General features: G+C 39.8%; 1 protein-coding gene across 4 annotated transcripts in view; it reads left to right on the forward strand.

Annotated features, from left to right (window-relative positions):
* The first annotated feature begins 499 nt into the window (after nucleotides 1-499).
* The window catches only part of brsk2b (BR serine/threonine kinase 2b), a 102,189-nt gene continuing 76,149 nt past the window's right edge, over nucleotides 500-26,539 (forward strand). For all 4 annotated transcript variants that reach the window (XM_056755419.1, XM_056755434.1, XM_056755424.1 and 1 more), the window contains exon 1: nucleotides 500-807. In XM_056755419.1, the coding sequence (XP_056611397.1) occupies nucleotides 717-807 (91 nt within the window). In that variant the 5' untranslated portion in view covers nucleotides 500-716. The remainder of the gene's footprint in view (nucleotides 808-26,539) is intronic.

Raw genomic sequence — 26,539 nt, forward strand, 5'->3', positions numbered from 1 at the left:
GGTTGAGAGGATGAGATGATGAGATACAATCTGGCCAGATGTTCACAGTGACTTCAAAGTGTTTATGAAGCTCTGAAGTGAGTTACCTGGGAATTTATTGAAACATGGCCAAAGTTGCAGTGACTCTAGATTCCCAAAGAGCAGGTGCCACCATGTGAGGAGTTCAAAGAAAACGTCTCCAAGGTTGTTGAGAAAAACAAGATGAGCCATTTTATTTAGTTTTCGACATTTAGATTTAATTCAGTAATGTGATTTCAAAGGGAAGATGGCAGCATATATAGATATTTAAAATAGAGTATTTCTTATTATATTGCTTGTTGAACAAATGTAACGATCTAATAACTTAAAAAGTATACGCATAATTTTATCTGTCTATCCAAAAACGACTTTAAAACATTCAGCGTTCGTTTGCATCTATGACGAGAAAATGTGTGTTGTGCGCGCACACGCAGGCGCAGGCTAGGCATCGCACACATGCACACGCAGGCGCACGCACGCACGCATACACGCTGGTGTGAGATTTTCTAGGCTCTCGGCAGCAGAAAGAGAAAGAGGGAGACGCGGAGGAGAGAGCAGCAGCCCCACCGATCCTCAATCGAGAGAGGCATCGTCTGGAGCAAGAGCTGGGCGGGGAGATAACTGCGGTACTGAAGAAATACTTCATTGCCGAACTGCAGCAATCTATCGGCAGCGCAACTTCGTCCCCATAACGCAAAATGTCATCGTCGGGAAAAGACAACAGCTCGCAACATGCGAATTACGTGGGACCGTATCGCCTGGAAAAGACGCTTGGCAAAGGACAGACAGGTTTGTCCTTTTGTGTGCTTGAATTCGGGGATGGTGACATGTGCTTTCACCGCTGCTCAGTATTTTCGCATGATATGTGCGTTTGCTTTTGCTAACGTGTCAATGTGTGGAGATGTGGGACGATTGTGCGTGTTTTTCGCAGAAGCCTACTTTTCAACCTTTTAAAACTAAGCATATCATGATGAGTTTAAAGAAGCACTTGATGGGGCAAACGTTTGTATTTTATTATAGAAAACGAACTTGGTCTTCGCAAATGACAGTTTAGCTTTGCGGCTCTGCTTTCGTACTAATTCCGTTAATCCCGATTTGTCAGACAACGGGATGGGGTTGCTGGTCCCCATGTGTTTGCCTCTTACAAGAGCAAGAATCTTTGACATCGGTTCATGGCTCTTAGATGTTGGTGATGATGATGGGACAGTTCTGCTGCATCCGTTCATGTGTTCTGTAACCGGATTCCCTCTGCAGTCGTGGTGCTGAATATAGTGCTGAAGTTTGTACGTTTCTTACATAAATGACCTGTTTACATTTTGTCTCACATCTCATCTGTTATTAAATGCATGTGGATTGTAATGTGCTTTGAGGATTTCAGTGTCTTTTGGGCCCTGACCCCTGAGGGAGCAAATGCAGTACATCCGATGAAAACGGTCACATATGGCAAGGAGCAAATATTGGCAAGAAGACTTCATGTTGTGCCCAAGACTAACTGTTTTAACGGAGTATAGCCTTTTATTAAGACAGTAGTGAAATTGTCATGATGTAAGGTGAAGTTTTAAGGTGCTAGCCATGGAAAGATCCTCATCTAGATTCATTTGAATTTTGTCAACTTTCTGTTAATGTTGACATATTGCTTGGAATGATTGGGAGTGTGGAGAATTTTTTTAGGACTCTATGTTCCATGGCCCGTGGCTTTTTCTAGTATGGCATTGAAAGAGTACAGTGTCTCTGGCCAGACATAATATCCAAGTCAAGTGCCTGCAGCTGTTATGCAACACATGAACTCCAACAGTTTGAATATGGATTGACCTGCTGTGTTTTGAGAAAACCCGAGCCTGGTCTGCTTGGTGCTGTTGGGAAAAGGGCTGCGCTCTATACTTACAAAATGAGTGAATGTTAACTGAAATGTTGAATTGAATCATTGAAGACCTCATGACCTCTAGCTACGATAACATTCATATTCAGTCTTAAAAGTCGCAGATATAACATTTTTAATTCGCCAGTCTCTCCCCTGATGACTCACATTGCACTCATATTTTTGCCTAATAAAGGCTGAGACTCTCCCTCCCTCTACTACCACCTGCCACTGACTAGCAGTAGCAAAAGGCACGTCAGGGTTCATGGCTGTGACGTAAACCTAGTTTAAAAAAAAGAACCACTCTTTGTGTCTTTTGATAAACTACATTTTCAGTACGTTAAATCCACAGCGACCTGAATCAAGCCATTTCATGGGGTCTTCTATTGAAGAAATCTATAGAATTGTGTGCAGATCTCTGCGTTAACAAAATAATAAGAATATCAAACACCTTATCTGATTGCCATTCGTATTCAGTCCTCACAGATGTTTATATTCTCTTATATAGCTTTATTATATAATCAAATTATGTAATTTAACACAAATGCATCCATTGCTTGTTGTTTAACAGGAGCCTCACACTGTGTCTGAATAGTCTGTCAGCCATTAAACAACTGGCATTTAAAAAAATCCTGTTGTAGCCAGTGGTTAGAAGAGAGGGTCGTTTTTGACCGGTTAGCGGAGGGTATTCCTGCTCATTCTTCCGCCGTTGGCATGGGTGCGAAGAAAACTCTGCACAATAAACGCTGCTTCCCAGTGCTGCCGCTGCAGAGGAGAGCCCATATGTCATGAGAGAGGCTCACGCAGAGAAAGAGGAGCTTGGGGGAGGGGATGGATGGGAAGGGGGGTGGGTTTGGGGATGAGAGAGAGAGTTCTCGGTGCTAAAGCGGGACCCCCACGGGAAACAGTAAAAAGGACGCTCTAGTTTAATTTACCCCCCTCCTTCACCTACCCAAATCAAAACGGATGTTCGTGCCTGCATCTTTGCCTTCTTTGTGATGTTTCAGCTATCACACGTTGTGTCCTTGATGCTAAAGTCAGCCGAAAGTAGGTAGAGGAAGATTAGAGGAGATCACTGGTTAAGACAGATTGGACTGTCTACAATAAGTGGTCTCTTCAGGCAAGGGCCGCACTGGTGCAAGGCGGATGTGAACAGCTACCGGCAGAACCGCACAAAGTACCTTCATTTTGCTGCAGTGCACGTACGGCTCATCTCGATCCGAGTTCGCAAATAAGGGCTGCTTCCACGTGTGGGCCGGCTCTGCTGCTCTCATCTCTCTGGATGTAGTTCTGAAAATATGAGCGCTCAAAATTCGAGATCTTATAATGCATGTGATTTCTGAGCGTCTTTGATATTTTCAAACACTTCCCGGCCTATAATATGGCTGTGGTCACACAAATGCATAGTCCAGGGAAATAATGGTAGACTCGTATAAGATGGAGAAAATTAAGGTTGGTTTCACATTTAGTTCGATTGGCTTGACCAACCCTAGTTCGATTGCTACCCTTCATATTATAATTTTTTGGTTCTGAACCACAGGTCGTTTGCGTCATCAGCCTGCAGCTGTTTACTCAGTCTCTTGTAACGACGACGCAGGAAAAGGCGGCAAAATGCATAACTTGCTCGCATCACTTTTAAATGTTTATGAACCGTTAGTTTTGTTTCCAAAGCTTCAGTATACAGCGGTACTTTCGTCTGTGAATGTTCTGCAAATGCTCTTTAGAATGCTGGAGGTGAACAGAAATTAGACAGCCTACAGCTCTCTGCTTGGAGTTCTCGAGTTGTTCCAAATCTGTATAAATGTATGTGTTCTGATGGACACAGAGAAAGATATTTGGATTTTGGAAGAGTGCTTGGCCACCATTGACTACCATAGAAGGAAAAATTGTATATAAATTTCTTTGTTCTGTTGAACACATTAAATAATGTAGGCAAACATTTCTGGGGCACTTTTGACTACCGTAGTCATTTTTCCTAAATGGTAGTCAATGGTGGCCAAGAACTGTTTGATTACAAGCATTGATCCAAATATCAAATATCTTTTTTGTTTATATACTTAACCATTTATTTGATGTAGTTGTTGTAAATATAAAATACTGCCAATTTCAAAAAAATTATAATTATATTGACCCAAAATGTCTAAATGGCCTTTATCTGTATTGTACTATTGATTTTCTTTTGACCAAAGAAGAGCACTCATTATTTAACTTAAACATATTTTGTACCACGACATTTAAATGACGCTTCAGGATACATCATCTTCATAACCACAATTTTTTTTGTGTGTTTTTCGCATAAAACCTGTTAGAAATGTCAGCTGTTGACTGTCTTGCTGAGCTGACTTTGTGAACAATTTGTCAGTGTATTTCTGTCTGAGGGGGTTGCAGTCTCCCAGACATATTCCAGCCTTCAGTTGGCTCTCATTTAGTGAGTGCCGGATAGCAGTGGTTGGTTGTCATGGCTGCGCCCCTTCCCACAAGCCTATTCTTACAATGGCCATGCTTTCCATCTTAGAGATCAGAAGCAGACAGCAACAGTCCTCGAACCCCCTCTTTCCCACCCATGATTTATGTAAATGACATTCAGTACCCCTTATTAACACTGTAAAATGCACACATATTAATCTGTGGAGGAATATGCGGTCTTTACGTCATGCAAAATAATAATCCTGCACGAGGAATGTTAAAGGAATGTGTGTTTGAATGGTTAGTAACAGAGAATCTATTCCACTGATGGGCTATTATGTGAGATTAGAGAGATTTTTCATTTAAGGCTGTAATTAACTGGCAATGTTTCGGTCCTTGTTGACTAGCAATTATGTAAATATATATTTGTTAGTCTTTTATCATTTTTTATTATGATCCTTTTATTGTGTTCATTATGTTTGCTGAATCTGCTGTCGTCAGCCAGAATTACATTTAAAGGTATAGTTCACCCCAAAATGAAATTTCAATCATTTTCTCACCCTCAGGTTGTTCTAGACCTATATAAATGTATTTTTTCCGTTGAACAGAAAGCAAGATATTTAGAAGACTGTCAATAACCAATCATATCTCACCCCCAATCTACTGCCATAGATAAAGGTTTGGAACAACCTGAGGGTGAGTAAATGATGACAGAATATTTATTTTTGGGTGAACTTTCCCTTTAAGAGAGAGGTTTTGGACACATCAAGTTGCATTGAGTTTTTACAGTCAAACACAAAGTAAATATCCTAATGTGTGCAATATAGTTTGTTTGTGGTTGTTTAAACATGTCCAGCATAGAGTTGTAAATTAAAACATTTGGTTAAAATGGACTTGCATTAAGAAACGGAAACCTTAATATTTAATTTGATTTGAACCCTACATAGCATTATCCCAGTATTTTAAGGCTCTTGTCTTCAAGGCAGAACTAACTCTAGTGTGCTAAATAATCTTATACATCACATAATCTGAATTTGATAGGAATTAACAACGTTTTATTTAAATTTTAAGAGTGATAATCTTTGATTTAAAGGTTGACCCGATAAAGTAGCACCCATCTTCATTTCTATTGTGGTAGTCATGTGTGGATGAGATTAAGACGTTTCATTTGTGATGCTCGTATTGTCTGTGCTACGGTGCTGTACGTGCCATTGTCTATGTAGTTTCGGTGATCTCCATCCCCCTCCGCTGCAGAATTGCTCTCCAGTGCCTGATTGAGCTGAGAAACCTTTTATCAGAGAAACGCAGCAGAGACCCTGAACTCCTGCTGTAGTCTCCCACAATGTTCCTCTCTCTATCTCCATCACACCATCCCTGTCTGCGCTGTCTTGCACCTTTGCTGTCTTGCTACGGATGCTATGTGTGGGATCGGCTCTTCAACTCTAGGTATTGGGTATTGGCAATCTTAACGTTTGCGTTACAGAACCCACTAGGATAGTTCTACTGTGTCTTAATTTTAGACCTGCCATGTGAAGGGGAGAACAGAGACGGCGCAACCAGAATTTATAATTACGCGCATAGCAAGAGATGGACGCTAATTATGAAGCTTAGATTGTTGTGTGTTTGTGTTTAACATCCTCAAATGCTGCTAGTACATCTGCGGTGACACTGGAGTCCAACAGTGGGCCGCTGCTCGACAGATGGACTAATTCTGGGTTTAATTAGAATAGACATTTAGCCCGCAGCCCGTGAAAAGTGTTCCCGTGTCTGAGTGTAAGTACAGGCCAAAACGGATACTGTGAATGCAAAGTAAAAGAAAAGCGTTCAGTATTTAGAAAGCAGGAGGGAAGGGCGAAATAAGTGAAAGGTGGAGAAATAGATGCGGATCAAGAGAGCAGGCAGTTAGAATTAGACTTTGAACTCTTATGAAAAAGATAGATGAGGAGAAAGCAAGGGAAAACATACTAAGGTTTAGAAAGATGATGAGTTGGTCTATTTTGTTACTGCAGCAAAAAGAAAGTGTGTGCTCAACAAGTACACTGACTGCATGTGTCAGATTCAACCACACTTGAAAGGCTAAGCAAACAATTTAAGGTATCAAAAGAAAAATGATACTTTGGAATAACACTACAAGTGAATCCATTCATTATATTCTTTGGGTGTTTCTCCCATTGTGCATGTACTATTTGAATGAAATGAGGTGTCATGTCATTTTGTATGCATGATTGATTGGTAAAGAACCCAGAGGGGCTGAATATCCTGTCCATATGGTGGGGTTTGGTCAGGCCGTGTCATTGGTCAGGTGCTTGCTGATGCCTGGTGTCCCCTTTATTCAGAACCAAAACGCGTCAGCTTTATTGTATTTAGAAGGGAGAATTTACAGGTGAAAATGTGCACACAACATTATTTGCAAATCATACTTCCAGAAAGCATTAATATTGTGGCACCAGCACTGTGGTAGCTCCACGCATTTCAACCAATCACTGCCTGTGCGGCATAACCCAGCAATACAATGATAGTTACGCACATATTTTTTGCTCTGTCTAAGGCGAGTTGAGGGTTTCTATGGAAACCAGGGGAGGCTCTATGCAATTTTATACATATGCTTTCTGTGTGGCTGTGCCGCATGGTTCCTCAGCCTTGCCTAGAGGGTCCAGCTATTGATTGTAGCTTCTCTGCCTGAGCTATTAGAATGTGAATGAGGATCTCCCCCATCTCTTAATGCATGCTGAATAATGCCTTTCAAGGCCAAATTTGAGCTAAGGCCTTGTCTGATATTATCTGTGAGCTCGTGATTTTACGCCTAATGACTGGATATGATGAACCATTGGGACTTAGTGAATGGCCAAAGGTTTCTGTAGAATGGATCACTTTGAGTTTAATGGGTCTATTCATTCTTTCATGTCTACAATGGCCGGGAGACTTGAAGGTCTTGTTTTGAAAGCGTGAAGACGCTTTCATATCTGTGTGGTATTGTAAGAATTTTGGATGGCTGTTAAGTGTTTACCAATATGTCAGATGTCATAATCTTTACATAACTGATTTGTCAGGCATTGGGATTTTGAAGCAAATGTTTAACACACGACACATCAACACTTTATTGATGAGTGATTGGAAATCCGTGGTAAATCGGATCACGGTTGCTTATTTTGACATGATCACTATAGAGTGAGACTGAGACAGAGAGTGTGAAGTTATTTTTTCGTACACTTTGTACATCCGGTGTACAAACGCAGGAATTCTGCTTTTCAATGTACTTTATTAAGAAAATTGTAATTAAATATTAAATATAAACTTATCCTTCATGATGATGTATAAAGCCGTGTTTACACCAAACCTGAAATATGTGAAGGTGTGAACTAGCGATGCGAATGGCGCCAATTGGGCGGCGGGAAGTGAGTTGAAAATTTTCAACTCGAGCGAGATATTCGCGCAAAGAGCTTTTGGACACCTACTGTTTAACGGGACATGTGAAGAATCTCCGTGTCACATGATGTTTTGTGCATCACCCAGCAAGTATAAAGAGAGAGGAACGCGATTGTTAGTGTTTGGTGTAAACACAGCATAAGGCTTGTTGTTTAAAATCTCCACAAGGAAATACTGTATATATAACCCGCTAGAGATTAGATGCCAAACCTACACTTTTTCTACCCCTATTAGTACATGGAATTGTACATAAGCAAAGCATTAATATTAGGAATACAGTACTGCATTACATGGCAGTTTTGGAGAAGTGGCCAATCCCAGTATTGTTATTTGGACAGTCAAACTCAAATGCTTGGTTTACCTTCAAAGCTGACTTGAGATCATTAAAAGAGATTAACATGTAGTGGAATAGTTACCGTAATGTTTTATTCCTGCACTTTTTGTTATCGCTATTGTGCACTGACCAGAGTAATGGTAAAATCAGTTTAAGCCAACTGTTGTTGATTCATTAAAAACTTTTATTTATTCTTACCATTTAAATGATGTTTGCATACGTCACATAAAGGCTATAATGTTTCTTTATTTTACTGTAAATATTAAAAATGTAGATATAAGTTAAGTTGTAAGGAATTCTGTTGCACTACTGTTTTTCTTGTTCAGTTGTCAAGAAAATGATCCAGAAGAAGCCTTGCTCCAGTAGTGACTTTTTCTCATGCTTAAATAAGCTTTGTGTTGTTAATGACATCAGGTGACCAGCCCCTCATCTCCATATGACCCGGACACAGCCAATGAGAGGTCTCTCTAACTAGATAACTGTGTCAACATGAATCATTGTTATTGATATTGCCTGGCACATCGGAGCAGGCAGGACATATGGTTCAGACACTCTTTTTTTGTCTCGTTTACCCCCATTTAAAAGTGAAATAATCCTGCCCTGACGTAATATGCAATCCACCCACGTATTGCTGTAGCTGGTGCACTAAGGAACTTGGTCATTCTGCGGCTGTTAAAAATATGTTTAAAAACCAAACTACAAGAGTAACGCTGCCTGGGCATCGCCTCGCACTACATTTGGGGTTATGGTCTCTCCGTGGTGTCAAGACCCTAACGCCTTACAGAGTACACACAGATGGCCTTACGACTGCTAGTGCGTGTGTATGCGCCTGTGTCCGCCTAGCTTCTAGCCCCAGTGCAGCCTTCTGATCGAGTGGCATAATCAGATTAGTGAGGTGCGGAGAGGGCGAACCGACATTATTTTCACTTTGACTGCAGTGATGACAGGCAGTGCCAGGGGCACATTGAAAAGAGGGAAAATTAGTGTGTGTGTGCGCATGCACGTGTGCGCAAGGGTCTTTCTAATTTAGTTGCGCTCTGGACAGAGGCGACTCAAGGAGTGAGGCTGCGTTTCTGCATTACAGCACAGCAACTGCTGCCAGCCGTGTCTTCGTGGATATGGTGCGGCACACATGCTGAGCACATCTGGCTTGGGCGAGTGCTGCCTGGTTTAGCATGGCAACAGCATCACACAGCCCTGCAGACTGTCACAAGGAGGGGTCAGGGCCTCGTCCGCTCTCAACCTGAATGCAGATCTGCTTTACTTTCCATATTAATACCAGAGTTCAGAACTGAAAGTCAAGCAATGTTTAACAACGGTCTCCTTCAGGCCATTCCTCTGGTTGTTGTTTTATTTTAACCTTAGACAGAATTATTTATTTAACCTTCAATTGTTTATTATTAACCTGTGAAACTATTATAGCGGTTGTGTGTTATCTGGTTTTCAGTATTTTGTAAGTGTTGCTGATATATAGGAGTGCATATTTCTGGCATGTGCTTGCTGCTGGAATGCAAATGCAGATTTGCTCTTCTTTTGCTTTATAACCCGTCTGCTGTGTCCAGTACTATCTGTTTTTACATTAGCTACAGAGTGCTTTTTGGAAGCCATCATTTCCTGCTGTTAGCTTTATGCTGCAGAAAAACCCTTTATTTCAGCACATTACATGTGGGCATCTCCCTTTGCCTTCAGCTGCGTCACTATGGTTACTGGAGTGTTTGACTATGTGTGTTCATTTCGATTTTTAGATTTAGAAGTTTAATGGTTAAGGACTGTCAGTGAATAGCAGCAGATATAACAGCATGTTTACCAGAGCGAATAAAACAGTCAGTTACAATGACTGGCTGACTGCTGTAGCCTGTCACACTTATATCCAAGAAGCTTCATGGATTTTTGTGCTTCTCACGTTTACCATGTTTATATAAAAACATTTCAATTAAAATCAGAATCTGGTCATATTTGTTATTTGATGTGCCATCCAAACATGTTACTGCTGCCATGTGTCTGCATTAATGTGAACGTTATACAGAATATCCATTATTCGCTATTTAAATCTGTGCATGCCCCTGTGAAATGGAAAAAACACAGAACTTTTTCAATGATTGCATACTTTGGTGTCAAAGTTATGGCAAATATATGGCAAGAGAACATCTCTGCAAAAGCTACACTGAAGTACTACACTGAAGTTTTGATTTAATTTATATTTTTTTATTTGTAACATGATTTCCATAATTATGTTTGTGTTATTAGTTTGATCTTATTAATACTCTAAATTGTGAAAGAAGAATTAAAGATTTGACTTATGCAGATCAGATTTAAACTGGGCGAGGTATTGGACCTGTTTGGTTGGCTTGCCAGCTGAAAGCAGGTCATGTTGCCCCTCTGTTTCACTGGTTGACCAGATGAGGGGGATTGGGGATTATTCAGGCCCCCCACAGCTGCAGCCAGAGCCCTGAGTTGAACAGATGGCTGCCTGCATGTTAGGTAGTAACCCCCTCACCACTGTCACAAAACACGTACACCAATACACAAAGTTATGAAAGAAGCATCATGACATTGTGTACAACCCATTAGTTCAATTATTCATGATTATGCAATGATTTGATTGTACATATAGTACGTGTTCACGCTGTTATGATTTGCAGTGACTGATCTGCGGCTGGTGCTTAGACTCTCAGCAGACGCTTTGAGCTGGGCAGTGTCACTTTGCCTGTGGCTCAACGCCAAACAGATTCAAGGGCGTTGCATTCAATGCTGGATACAGACGGGGTAGTAGAAAAGGTGAGGGGGCAGGTTCACCCAGACACCCTTTTTTCGTTTTGTGACGAAGCAGCCTGGAGTACAAAAAAGACTTTCATGTGAGATTTCATTGCAGGCAAATCAATAAACCCGACAAGGCTTTGTTTATTGAATTAGGATGAATAACACTATTCCATAATTTAGCAGATCAGACGAATTTTGATATTCTGTAATAATAACACATGAATCATTATTTCTCTATTCCAGCATGCTTCAATATTCAAAGCGTATTTCAAAAATGGCCTGTGGTGCTGAAATTGAACTTAGTGGCATGACTGTTACTATCTGACCCCTCTCGGTGAGCAAGTATCACATCACCAGCACTTGATCGATGATTGGCCATATTTCCGCAGTAATCAAAGACTAATGAGGCAGCAATAACAGATGATGTCATTTTTTTGGACGACATCCAAGATTTTGCAAGACCCCGATAAAAGCCCCCCACCCCCAGGCCTCTATCTCCCCTCTTTGTCTCTTTCTGCGTCTCTCGTTCTCCCTCCATCTTCTCCCAGCGCTTCTTTTGTGTTGGCTGGAGAACATGCGTGCTGGAGGGGGCCTATGACTCATAGAAGAGCGAGACTATATTTTTAGCACTGATTCACCCCTTGCCGTGGTGCTTCCTGTGAGAAATATGAAAACCCATGAAGCACATTTCTTGTAGCTCCATTATCAAGCATCATTTAACAGGTGCTAGACGCACATCAGCAGAACACAAGGGGCTTATGGGAAATATCAATCAAGATACTTGAACCTGGATGTTTTACATCGTAGATTCAACTTTGTAGCCCATCCCATCTGTTTTTGCTCCTGCAGTGATGAGTAGCTGAAAAACGAAATAGATTTTTGCTAGGTGGCACCATCAGGGATCAGTGTTTAGGCAATGCAAATATGAAACACTTTCTCTTTCTCCCTGTATCTCGACTTCCTTTCCTCATTGTTCTGTTAAACTCAGTTTTGGATTAAAGCCGATTAGCATAGGCTGCGATTGTGGCATGCTGCGCTGCCCTCCCCCATCTTCCCTTTTGTGCTGCTGTCTCGCACCTCCCAAAATAGTGTGTAAAATGCAGCGTAAGTAGATTTAGCTGAAAATGGGGCAAATTTTATGCATGGATATGCAACAATCAACACAATCTGGACAATGATGAAGCTGCTGTTTTTAGCCATTAACAGTTTTTACCACCTGCTGTAGCCCCAGTCAGGCCACTTTCTGACTATCAACCCCTGCAGCGAGAGTGGCCTGCATTTGAGCCAATAGAAAGCCAGAAGTGCCATTGATGTTTAATTCCCCATTATGGCTGGTCAGTCGTTTGCATGGTGTGTAATTGCCACAAAGCTGTTCTACTGTATGAATTTTGAACATGCTCCACATACAAAGTGGAGTATGCTTGAAAACAAAAAAGCATGAATGGATTTTTGTGCTTTTTACTCTCAAAATACAAAACAACCGTTGAATGTAATCAGAAAGAATGGTAAATGTGGGTACAATCAAAAGTAATGACACTTTTAGCGCTAAGAGTGTGTTGACAAAGAAAGAAAACAGGCGATGTTTGTAGGGAGTCTTCAGGTGCTGTTTCGCTGTTCGCTGAACCTTGGGTTTTCATTACATTTAAGTAGGCCCGGATTTTGTATAGAAACGTGTATTTTCTCTGCAGGACGGCAGGTTTAGTGTGTAAGCGCGAGACAATATTTAGTTAGTTGTGCTCTGGCTGAGATGCAGAAGGGTCTCCAGAGCAATATCATCTATTTGTTAAGCGATGGCATCTATCTGGCTTTAACCTGGTTTCTGATTCAGCTATGTAGCACCGCTAGTGTGTATCAAGGGAAGGCTCAATTTAGCACATCATTGGACAAAAATAAAGAATATTTTCTGCTCGACTAGCTACGCAACCTTCGCCTTGTTTGACGATCACCTCATCATGGTTTTGCATCTACCTGCCTCGCAGATCAAAACCTATCCAGGCAAATGGAAAATAAACGCCAAACGGTCTTTGAAGCGAGGCCTCAGAGAAAGAAAATGGGACAGGAGTGAAGAATAAGAGTTCTTTAAAAATATCATCTATGGTCGTATGTTAACGCCTTTGTCGGTGTCAGTGAACAATTGAGCCATTTCACGGTGAACGCATGGGTATGACAGGAATAAGAAGGGAGATTGTCAGGATTCATTGATTTTCAAGAGAGTGAAAAACATCAACAACCGGCTTATCACAAAGCCATTTAGCCCTGACTTTGAGAGACTTAGCCGGAGAGAGCTGATCCATCACTGGGCATATTTTCTCAGATATGGTGGATGTCATTATAGCATTTGCTTAAAGGAACTTCAAGCGATTGTGCAGGTCTTAGTATGAAATGAAATTAATTTGCTTCCTTTAAAAAGGCCATTTTGTCCATTGCACTGGGGTTACACAATTAAGACACACCGAATTGATGATATGCCCCACAGGTTAATAGAGTTTTCGGCTTGGCAGGCATATGAAAATGAAAATGCCAAATAAAATCTAAATGCTTGAAATCTTGCCTTCGGGGAGTAGTACATTTTGGAAGGTTTTAAGCAGTTTGTTGATCAGAAGACTTGTGAATATGGATTTTTTTGGGGAGCTTATGGACTTAACCCACTGCTGTCTGGCACACTAGGGAATCGGGAGCGCTCACCGTCTGTGGCTTTGTCTGCGGCTATAAGAGCATTAGCGCCTGACTTCTGCGGCTTGTGCAGTCATTTTTTTATATCTGCCTCCAGGAATCGTGGTTTCCTTGGTGAATCCTCAAGGTTTCCTATATACATGTGTGGGGGGTTTGAAATCCAGACATCCAGTGTGAGTGAATGCACTAACATGGAATGCAATTATTGCCAAACCACGATAGCTGCATTGCATTCATCTCAAATGTATGATGTCATCAAGCTTCTCAAAGCTGCATTCCTGTTGGTCTGACACTTCATGCATGTGTAATGATGACAGCGATGGAGAAACAATAGAAGCCTGTGAAGTGCGTTCTTACTATACAACATGAACGGTCATTCTCAGTATAATGGCACAGTATAATGGCTGTTCTAGAGCTGTGATCTTCAACACTGGATGTTGTGTTGACTCTTGTGGTAATGCTGTTTTTTCAATGTATTTTCTTCTTGGCATTTTATATTTTCAGACTTTCATTTGTTCTAGATGTATTTCTGCATGCTGACAAGCCCAAGCTTCAGCTGGACTTATAAGATGAACACTTGATTTATTTTAATCGAATGTGTCTTTAATGCCAGATGTCAACAGCTGTTCGCGGCCTTATCTTTCTCGATCTTATGTAGAAACGTCCATTGCTCATAGAATCTGAAATTTGCGTCCAAAATTTAAGCACTTTAAAAAATAAATACGACGTCACATTGTGTCAACCACATTTACACACTGCCTCCGATATTTCGTCTGTCATTAAAAATTAGGAATGGGTTCGATTTTCAGCGTTTTTCGCGTCTGTAGCAAGTATTTCGAAAGGTGTTTTGACAATTCAGAGACACCGTACAAACGAGCGCCAAATACGATAAAACGAATACGAAATTTTCGGATTGCATGGCAAAAACTAGGGTTGGGCTATCGCATGACATAAGAAAATGTTCAAATTTAGCTGAAGAGATGGGCCCACCCCTAGCAAAAAGCTTTAAACTGTCTAATATTAGGGGTGTAACGATACACTCAGCTCGTCTCGATGCTTTTTCGAAATATTAACTTTTTTGTTGAACATACAATTTAATAAAGAATTTTAACATTTTTGGGGAGTTTTCCCAGACAGGGATTATCTTAAACCAGGACTAGGCCATAGTTTAATTAGCAAATTTAAGTAGTTTCAGCAAACATTACTTCCTTTTACATTACTTGTGTACATTTTGAGACTGAAGTGCAAATTGTATTCAGTTTGCACACCTCTTTCATCTCTTTTAGTCAAGGACTAGTCTAATCCCTGACTGGGAAACCACCCATAAAGGCTTAACCGTACCTTCTGTACATCAGGTTTGTCACTGATTTTCTTTTGCAATTTATAAAGAAATTAGATCATTAAGATCATTGTCAATTTTGACAGCAAATTTTGATTTAGTTTTAGTCATAGTTTTGACTTAAATGCAATTTAGTTTTAGTCATATTTTAGTTATCCCTTCATTTTAGTTTTAGTCGATGAAATCTTTATTATATTTAGTCTACTAAAATCGTACATGTTTAATAAAAGGAATTGGTGTAATTAAATGTTCCATACAAAGATTTAACTGTTTTGACATAATTTACTTTATCTAGAAACCAGCTCATTACCTTTAATTGTCAGAAAAGTTCAGTAACTATTGGATATGCATTGTTGAAACATAGAGAATATTGAACCATGAACGACATGTACCAGTTCATTTAGTCTCAGTTTCACTCAATTGACTTGTTCGTTCAGTGAAGGGCGTATTCATTCAGTACATTCAACCAATGAAACACTTTGACAGAGCTCAAACTCAAACGCTATTGGCTCATGTCTCTTTGACTATTGGCACTGTCTTTTTGTCTCACACTGGGACAACTAACAGGAAGCGGAAGTGGCCGTTGTTGCTTAGACAACATTGTGGCCAATAACTGTCACACACATCGAAATACAGCTCTTCTTTCCATTAAGTTATTTACTCACTATTTTCGTATGTAATGTTTACTGTATTCTTGCTTTTGTTAATTTAGTTATGCATCAGTTAATGTATAATGCAGTGGAGCGCTACTAATCTACACCTACTCGCGGTGAGTTGTAGGATATATCAGCCGTTAGAGTGTGCATCATTCTGCACTTTGAATTTCTACCGGAAGTAGTAGACCATCAGGGAATCTTTGGAATGCTATTTTCAACATACTACGTTTGGGACAAACTAATTCTAGTTTCAAATACTATTTAGGACGGATAGTATGCGGATTGGGATGCAGGGTACGTATTGTGCTTCCCCTTCTCCCAGAGACTTCTCGCTACCTTATATGTGAAATAAGCACATGTGACGTGCTGGTGCAGAGTACTCAAGGTAGCGTCTTGACCGCTCAACGAATACATTTAAACATTATCTCGTAAAATATCCCCATCACTCTACGATGCGCATCGTAACATGTTTGCATAGCGAAATATCGTATCCCTGTTTTGTAAATTCAAGCATCATTCAAATGACTTGTTACCTGGTGAAGAGGATGATAAACATTTGACACCACACTAGATCTTACGAACGGTTTCTTTGATCCTAGCTTCCACACAGTCGCCAATTCCCAAACACAAGGTCAACCGAGAGCCCATGGGCCCGTGCACACAGGAAATCGCTGACTGCACAAGAGGAAGTATTTAACACCCTGCCACCCCCCATAAGGCCCGGAATGCAATCAGGGACGGTGAAATTACTTTTTTGCTGATGCCTATCCACTCTTTCTTGTTGATAAGTACTCTGAGATTTTCTTAATTATTTTCCCTTTTTCATTTTCCGTGCCAAAAGCAGGAACCCATGAAATAATTGCTGGCTGCGTTTTCCCTTTTTTTGATCAGATCCTCATCTGTGCGCTGTAAGCACTGAAAAAAACCAATATAAAAATTTCATAAAGCTATGCCGAAGGCTGTGTCTTTCAATATTTTAGGCGAGATTTTGGTTATTTGGTATCAGAATTTTAACCGGGCACTTCAGACAAAAATAATACATTTTATTAGATTAATATTGAGCCTATAAATATCAAATGTACTTTATAAAGCACAGTGGATGAGTCTCCTTGTGTGAGACAATAATGCTCCATCTCTTCTAGACAACAGTATCGATGTATTTTTTTAAACAGTGGAATAAGGCAAACTGATTTTAATATTTTCAGTCTTACAATACATAAATAATACTTGAAGTTACTGATATTTTAAATATTTTGGTTGTTAATCTATACGCACAATTGTATTCATATAGCTTATATTCAGAGGAGGTAATGGATGTTCATGCATAAGCGGTCTTGGGGATAGTAACCCTCAGGCCTCGGATCAGTAGCGGACGTTTTTGGCATTAAGCCATGCAGAGTTGTGAGTAGGCGCTTGTGTTCGGGTTTGAGGGTCTGATTCCCCTGCCACACTTGTCCAATGCTTCACTTTCAACAGACGAAAGAAGGCTGGACCTTTTTGCTCTCTATAGAACACATTGATCTTCTTGAGGATTGAATGTTAGCCGTTTTCAAAACAAGACCTCCCCTTTAGCACTTTCACCTCTCTGTAGTTCACTGGGAGGACGTTATGGGTGGTTTGCTGCGAGGTTTAAGCTTTGCGAGTGCATACATGTCTATAAATACAGTACAAGTGTCAGTGTATTTTACTGTGACTTTTGCCACAACCCCTGCCCTACACTTTATCTCTGAAGCATGGCTGATTCATCTTCTTCCCATTTCTTGGACAACCTAAAGCCTTGCAGAATGAGTTTTATTGACTTAACTCTAGGTGCAATGAAGAAAAGTTGCCCTTTTCTATTAAGAATTCAGTGAGGCAGCTACTTTTTTGCATTATAGTTCAGTATGATATAGTTCAGTATAGCATAATATGTAATAATTTAAAACTGCTTCTCAGCAGTTTTGACTAGGAAAGACATGAACTTTTAGAATTTCATTTGTCCCTCTCTATCCATATTCATTCATGCTCAACTGTGCCTTCTCAGTCCGGACCATATCTGTTTCCATCCCATTTATCCCATTAAATTAGGTTAGAGAGTATAGTCGGTCCCATTGATTGGTTTATCCAGATTGAAAGCCTGCGCAAATATTTTGTTTATTTTGCCATAAATCATTTCACTTTTTCTGTCAACATTTGAGTAATAGCTCAGTCCTGCAGCTCCTGGGGGAGACGACAGCTCATGCTGACTTTACATTATAGCACAAGGGAAGATTCTGTGAATTTTAGGTGCTTGCTTTCTGCCAACTTGTGTAACATCCAATGCCACTGAACCGTGTCCCAACGTCCACCTCCGTGAAGCATGTCTGATGTGACTTTGCCATGAGACAAAAAGGTCACATGAACTGAGCGTCCTGTCATTGGGTCCTTTCTTCCCTCTGTTTTTTCTGCCTCTTTTTCTCCATTCCAGCTCTGGGGTGTTTGTCATATAGGGCTCTGCAGATATAATTTGGTGTGATTTGTGGAGGATTACAGAGAGCCAAAAGAGGATTTTGCCGCTCTGCGGTTTTATTGCTTTAATGAGCCGAGGACCTGAACTGTCTGTCTGAGTGGATCTGGAGACACACGTGGCCTCAGAACTTTGAGTTTGGAGAATGAGAGAATGACCATGAGTCACTTAATCGGAGTAAACCCCCATTCTAGCACTAATAAAATTAAGTCTGGACTACTTTGACGTGGTCTAGGTCCCTAGATAACTTTCCAAAAGAAATGTTGGCTGAAATGAGATCCATTTTTCTTTTTCTAAGAATTTGATGTGTTTTGTCTTATCTTTACAAAGAAAGCTGTCATATAATACGTTGTTTGTTTAAAATTACACTGCATACACAACAAGCAAAATAAGCATTGTAGTGATATAATAATGATGATCATTTTTTTCAAAGCTACTAAAATGACTGTATTGTTGATTACTGTACATCACGGGTTCCTTAAGAAACGTAACCTTTATACCCCTTTCCCACCTGAACGCCTTTTCTCCAGGCTTTTTGCCAGAAGGTAGATATGTTATCAGCTGTGAGTGTTGAAATGGATATTTGAAATGTTTATTAAAAAGATGACATTTAGAATAATCTCACAACTGTTGGCATAGTTTGCTTTATGGAGATTAGGATGCTGCAGAGCCCATCCCGTGCCATCATTTGAAATCTCACTCGTGGAGGTGGCTGCCGTTTTTGTGGGCAATGCTATTTGTGGGGTTTGCTTGGCGTAAAGGAGGGGATCAAAATGGATTAAGACCCCCTTCTCTCCCCCTGCCACACTTCTGCTTTCCATATTTGAGCTCCAATATCTAGAGCAATGAAGACTTAAACCTACTCTCTCATCTCCTCCTGTTTACCCTTGATGTAATCCAAAGTGATTTTTTTTCAGGAACTCTTTCCACCCCAGAATCCACATACGCTCACCTCCGCTCCCAGTATGGCATCAGTCCACTATAATCTGTGTGTTTTTGTGTGTGTTTGTGGGGTGCATTTGAATTATTCGTATGGTATGAGTTTAGTCATGCAGTATGCATGAGGCTCTGTCTTCAGAGCCGGGGCGATTGCATATGTATGCAGTGTTTGTTGTCATTAGACTGTATCACCAAACAGGTTTGCATTGGCATTCCCCTGCAATACAATCAAAGTGGGTTTTGCTTGCACTAGGGAAATAGTGCTTAGGCCACAATAGCCATTACGCCGAGGTCCACCCTCTGTCATGTGAACAGCATAATACCTCTTTGACTTTCTAATAAAACAGCAGCTCAGCACAGCTACAGAAGCATATTATGATTCTTTGAAATGGGTGGTGGCTATTTGTGTATTTGTTTTTTGGGCTGTAAGTTATGCTTTTTGGTTGCTGAAATATATGAGCATGTGTCTTCTTACTGCCAAAGAAGAGTTTGGTGTTAGTGATTATATAGATGTATGGATGTTTTATGTATTTAACTGATAAAAATATCACACAATCATAGGTTAATACACTGTATGGCTAGCTATTTTGTGTAAACCAAAGCAGGATTAATGAGTTATAGAAACCGTGATCAATTATTTTTAATAAATTACAAATGAAGTGCCTTATGACCAATTCGATGAGGAAATCAGAACTAAATGTTTTATACATTTAGTTAGAGAATTAAAGGGATAGTTCGTCCAAAAAATCGAAAATTAAGCATTTATTAACCCTCATGTTATTCCAAACCTGTACGGCTTACTTTCTTCTGAAGAACACAATGGAAGATATTTTGAAGAATGTTGGTAACCAAACAACATTGCACACATTGACTTTCATTGTATGGACACAAACCACAGTGAAATTTCTCATAGTATCTCCCTTTGTGTTCCACAAAAGAAAGTAAGTCATACCGGTTTTGGGTTAACAGTCGATTTAATACTGCAGATTCTGAAAAAATATCCCCGTGCTGCAAATTATCTTTAGAAAAGTTTCTTGGTAATGTATCAGCGCAAAACCCAGCTGTGTTGCAAAAGCACAAGTAGGAGGTTGTCTGAGTGGGCCGCACAGACAGGAAGACACAACCCCAGACCTCTTCCTGATGCAGTCTGCAGGCTCTCTGCCTCCAAGGCTGCACATTGCTAACCATCCCTCATAAATCGATTCTGTGCGCTGAGTGGGAGGATCTCGAGCATAGTCTAAATCTTAGGCACTGTGATGTCACCGAAGCATTTATACACATTTTCAAACATGCACATTCTGTAGGACCGCAGTCTATGATTTCATCATTGCTCACTGTTAGTTCATGCGACGATCCTGACTGAGGACTGACGTGCCATTTGTCATAAGTACACCACTGACTCAGAAATGGGCAATTATCCTGTTTGCCACCCTGCTGGTGCATTGCGAGTGTTTTTTGCACGGTGAACAAATGGCAAGTTGACACACACTGTGCCAATTTCTCACCCAAGCAACCGTTGTGCGGTAGAAATTGCAAGCGCATCACGTACAAGCTCCAAGTCGGGAGGCGGATGGGGAAAACAACTGAAGTAATCAAGCGGGGAGACGAGAGGGGTTAGTGATGGAATGCCAGACATGGGATGAATAATTTGTATGCACGTGCGTGTGAGCTGGGAGGGGGTTGCTTGTGCTGATTATACCTCTGTGATACTGATAGGCCATCAGACTAGAGGGTTCCGCCCGCCTTCATTATCTCCCGCAGCAGGAAGTGCTGTGATTGGAGCAGAGGGCCATGCTGAGATAGAGAATAGGGCCTCTGCGCAGGAGACGCTGTCTGAAATCTCCAGCTCACACCCTTACGCTGACCTCAACAACCTTGGTGACTAAAAAGTTTAGCTCTGTTCCAGAACCTAGTGAGTTGCCTTCCTAGTAAGCAGTTTAAAGGAACAGTTCAGCTAAAAATAATATTTATTCATCCTCATGTTGTTACAAACATGAATGACGTTCTTCTTCGTTACAGAAAATGTGTTAATAAAGGATAATTTAATGGCAGTAACCTACACACCGCAACTCACTAGGACTTGAACATAAATCTTAATACCTTGATCATTTACTGACCCTAATGTCGTTCTGAACCTTTATGACTTTCTTCTGCAAAACACATTTTGTATGTTGATACTGGTTATTTGAAGATTTTTGGTAACCAATTGACATTTCTTGAATGTCCAGTGTATAAAATTTAGAGTCATATAGCAGTTAGGTTTTCAAGCTTTGTAGCACAGTCCAAACAGTTGTAGCAAAAGTATATGTCTATTATCATCTTTAAAAAAAGTGCAGTTCATCACATAAATAGATAGGTAAATGAAAAAGGACATTAACGTTATTCAAATGGTTAAATTAGGGCCATATCATTTTTTATATATATATAATTTTAGTTCTCGGAGTTCTGTATTTTCAATGCTTTACTGTACAGTAGTAAATCATTTTGTCCATAAAAATACTTTATACTACAGTATTATTTACTACAGCAAACTGCAGAAAAGTTCTTGTGTGCTATAGTATATTTGAACCCTACTATAGTAAATATTAAATTATACTACAGTGTTTACAATAGTTTATAAATTTACAATTAATAATAATAATTCATAATTAATAAACAACATTTATAATTATTTGATTATCTGGTTCAAATTAAGGAAGCTTTTATTTTGGAGGGTCGCGGCGCAGACGCATGAGTTTCAGTGTTTCAGTTTCCCACATCGCGCAGATCATAGGGCACTAGATCAATGGACTCGATGCAGCTGGAAAACAAGTTTTAATTGCAAAAACTAAATAAAAATGAATTTTAATTGCAAAAACTAAATAAAAACGAATATATATAGTGGTGCGCCTCACACACGAACAAGCACAATAACAAACGCACTATATACAAACAAGTGGCTCTGTCTAATGCGCCTGCCAACCTGTATCGAACACGTGCTACACTATTACATTTATTTCGAGCACAGACAGATTTTTTCATAGCATGTGCGACATATATGTCGCACTGTACACCCCTGTGTTTAATTATAATATAATGTAATTATATACTTCTGTCATTCGATCGCTGGTGTAATGTCATCAGCATATTATGATTTTCATAACCCTCATAGGGAAAACTTGATGATCTTTGGGAAAATTTGATGATGTTTGTTTTAGGCTCAGCTTGAGTTGTGACAAATGTAGATCTGGTTTCATGTAATCCCATAAATGATCATCAAGTGGCGCTCATTAGCATTTCAAATCACAAACACAGCTGGATTGTTCATTTGAACAGTATTAAACACTCACTGAATGCTCTTGATGTCATTTTAAATAAAGACTAAATCTGTTCATCTGCGCAGTCTACTTGATGTCATTCATCAGAAGTTTCTCAATGTTTTGATAATTAGTTTTCTACAAAGAGTGGCTTGATCTGTTTTGTTGATTGGCTCACATTTGTGACCGTGCAGAATCAAAGGCCAAAAGGAGGGATGGTGGCTCAGGTAGGAGCGAGCCATGTCGCCTTGAATGCAATATGTTCCACCTGAATGCTTCTTTCCACGGCTACATCATTTATCTGACTGCGAGGTCTCTGCTTTTGGAGAACAAGCTGCGGTGAGGGATGGAAATGATACCGTGAACAGACAGAAACACTTCCCCTTGCATGTTTTCATAATTTCCGCCTATTAAGTCACTTTTGCCGCCTGCGATGCAGTTGTGCCTCTTGCTATATGGGGTTGATTTCTGAGGGAAGCTTTTTTTTTTGCTCATTTTGTTGTTGATTAAAAGATTGTTGTGTGTGCTGCTATATAATCAGATGTTAAATATAGACGGACAGAACACATTTAGATTTGCATTTCCTCGAGGAAACACCAGTGCTTGCAAGACGGCAAAATAAAAGTTTGAGTTGTGCTTTTACAGCAGCAGAGCTTCGCTGAAAAAAACAATAGAAACTCAATAGAAACCATGACAGAAATGGACTCCATTAAAAAAACATTATGAACCATTCACTTTTTACATTTAAATAATAAAAAAATATTTTTGTAGTGTGTTTTGGCCTTTATTCTAATAGGACTATTCTAACAGATAACTCCCCACCAATAGAATCATCACATACCAGTTAATACCTTTATAGTTTCCATTAAATCCAATTAAATTCCCATTATAAACATTAAATCCATTACATTTTCTGTTGTGTTTTGGGCAGGGTTCTGTTGTTCTTTCCAGGAGGGAGCTGCTTTTTTGCACAATAATTAAGCAACAAGCAGTGCATTCTATAAACATCATTCTTAATTCTAATTTCATTTTAAGTCTTTTAATTTGTCAAGAGTATTAAAGCACATTGCGCATGCGCGTAATTAGTCTAGGACATTGGGAAATTTTTATACTTTTGGTTACACTGCTGCTTTGTGAAGGCTGTAAAAAAATATAAATGTACAGGTTAAAGTCATTTACTCTGGCAGTGTATGTGACTGCAGAGCTGCAGAGGTTTATGTGCTGCTGTCCATGGTGCTGAATCGGTGTATCTGACTATGTAGAGTTGTTTCTTTTTCCTTCTACATACAGTTTGTGATCTCACCATGGGCATCATTTGTATCTTAATAAATCAGCAGTTACCCTAAACAATGCGTATGCTGTGTGCAAGCTGAAATTGTTTTTTTTTCTAATCAAATTCAACTGTTGGTTGAAGAAATTGATTTCGTTTATTCCCTTTCCTGTGGAGAGATGCCTTGTATCCTTAGCATGGGAATACGTAGTTTAACACATGCTCTCTCACCGGTACTTCTCTCTAATCATGTGACTAATGTACGTGTTCTGCTCTGGTCAGATGTTGTGCATCATACTAATAGGAGATAAGGTGGAAAGGCCCCACAGGAGACATGCCAGGGAGGACTTCACTTAAAAGCTAATCAAACTGTCATTATCGCACCTCCTGCGAAGGAAGCGAGTGAGTGTGTGGGATCTCTGCAGCTGCCTTCCGATTGCGAGTTTGATATTTGCAGCCAGTTCTTATTGTGTTAAACGCCACTGCATTATGTAGTGGTGGGGTGCTCTGTAGAGTTGTAAATTGCTGTCAAAGGACAATATCTCTCAGCACACACACACGCATGCACATAGAGGACTGTGCAATCACATTTGCCCCGAAGCAGTAATTTGTCTTGTGCCGTCACTCTCCCAGGAGATGGTGGAGTTTATGTAGATTATTGCCTAAAAGTGGGTTAAGATGAATGCTACCATTGTGGACCTATACAAACGGCATTACCTTCCTATGATGTTGACTGCAGAGAGGATTTGGTGCTGATAAATCAGGGCAAGGATATTTGTATTTTTGAAGGTCAGAGAGACTTCTGCATGCCAGTTAAACCAATGGAAATTGGTTAGCATGACAGTGAAATGTTTTATTTTATGAGAAGTATTTATCATGAGATGTCTTTCGAGAAATGTGCTGTTTGCTGCATATGCCCACAAAATATTCTGTTGTTATCAGATCCAATTTTTCCCTCAGATATTGACAGCGTGAGCAAATATAAAGGAAGTTTCACAGAAATGGCAGGTGCACAGCGGAGCGTTCTGCTTGTGAAGATTAGATGTTACACGGAAAGTTTAGAGATGAGAGAAACGTCTTGTATCTCTGACCTTTTACTTACTTGTCAGCTCCTGTCCAAACTAACTGTCTTTCATCACAGCACATCACAGATTTAAAAGCACACAACAGGCTAAAATGACAATAACATAGCTACTCCAAACACATTATTTTCTCTCTTGTTGGTAAATGAGATGATTTATCTACAAATACAATGAATTGATTGCAAAGAATTGTATTAATGTAAATAAGAAACTTATGACTAGTCAGCTCTGGGTGTTTCTATGTTCTGGCCTAGTAATATGCATGTGCATTTGTAGCATGTATAGAAATTGAATTGCAAATGAGCATATAAAAGTCAGTTTTTATATTTATATTTGAATTTTATATTTTTTATTACTCCTTACGGGTCTTCCCAAAAAGACCATCAGACAGATGCAGCGCATACAGAACGGTGCTGCCAGGATTCTGACCAGAACCAAAAATCTGAGCATATCACTCCAAACCACAGGTCCTTACACTGGTTACCAGTTACCTTTAGAATCAACTTCAACATTTTATTGATTCTTAAGATCTAAAGTTGTATTTGTTGTCTCAAATCATTTGCATTTTAAAGATACATCTTATTTCTCTTTGTCAATTATTTTATGTGTAGTACTCTGAATTGCCATTGTGTATGAAATGTGCTATTTAAATAAACTTGCCTTGCCTATTGTATGAAATTGACCCATTTTCACTCTCTGATGCTAAGTGTATTAATACTAGCAAGATAAACATATGGCACACATCATATCCAATATAGACGCTGTGTACAAAATAAATGTGTGCCATCTTTTGAGTGTAATGTTGTCGTAAAACATAGATTAATGTCGACACTCGGATACACAGAATGCTTGAAAATAAACTTTAAATTGAATAATTCATTCCATGCTAGTATCCCAGAGGTGGGCGGAGTCTTGCTCGAGAATGATGCATGTTTTGATTGTGGGGGACTATTCAGCTTTACTCCATATGTTTTGAACTTCATTTTGTGGATGTCCATTCAAAATATATTTTTCTCCTCCTCCCTGTGTCCCAGATCATCTCTAAGCTCCGTACTTCAAAGCCTTTAAACACAGCAAAGCTTTAATTTACAGCCAATAAGGTTTCCTCTCAGAGTGACAAAATGAGGCATAGTGTTGCCATTTCCCTTGAGATGGAATAAGGGTATGGGAGAGCGAGAATAAGATCTTCTATGAGGGGAACCCTGGAATCTCTCTCTCTGCTTTTCCCAACAGCCCTCACTTTAGAGAATTGAAGTCATCTATCTCCATTAGGGGGTCATGGAAATATGAGACCTGCAGAGGTGGACATTGTCTAGAGCAAAGTGTGGACATCATGAAACGTCCTCGTCAATTTGCTGCAGCGAAAGCCTCTCCTCTCTCGGTCCACTCTCTTTAGTAAGGTGGAGGATTGATTAAACCCAGACATTTCCCACAGTACTTCATTCCCACATTTTGCATGCATTTCGCTTTTAGTGTACTTCTGCTATGCTAGGGTAGCCTGACATATCAATTAACATTAACAAGCATTGCTTAGTTTTATAAAATAGAAAATTCTGGATGCTGATTCGACAACATTCCGGCCATGCTATAATGAATCAAAGCGTATGAGAGACTGTATTGTGAAATCTCTGCTATAAGAAGTAGTTCCTGATGTAACAGAATGTTGCTATGCAACAAATGTACTGATCAACCTATGAGTGCTGTGAAGGGAGGTGGGGAACAGGTGTTTTTTTATTTTAGCTGTATAGACTGTATTGACCAATCAGCATCCAGAACCAGAGTTATATATTTTATAAAACACAGAACAGTATTGGTATGAGATGAGATGTTATCCTAGATGCTGAGTATATCACTGTGCATCTGTTATTGTTTGTGTGTCCGAGACTGTAACTTCTCCTTTAGGCTGTGATATTATTTAAAATATTATAAGGCTGTATAAGTTTGATCAATAGAATGAAATAACGTTTACGATTTATACAGATTATACAGTACTTTAC

The sequence above is a fragment of the Triplophysa dalaica genome, chromosome 1, assembly GCF_015846415.1.
Source record: "Triplophysa dalaica isolate WHDGS20190420 chromosome 1, ASM1584641v1, whole genome shotgun sequence".
Classification (NCBI taxonomy): Eukaryota; Metazoa; Chordata; class Actinopteri; order Cypriniformes; family Nemacheilidae; genus Triplophysa; species Triplophysa dalaica.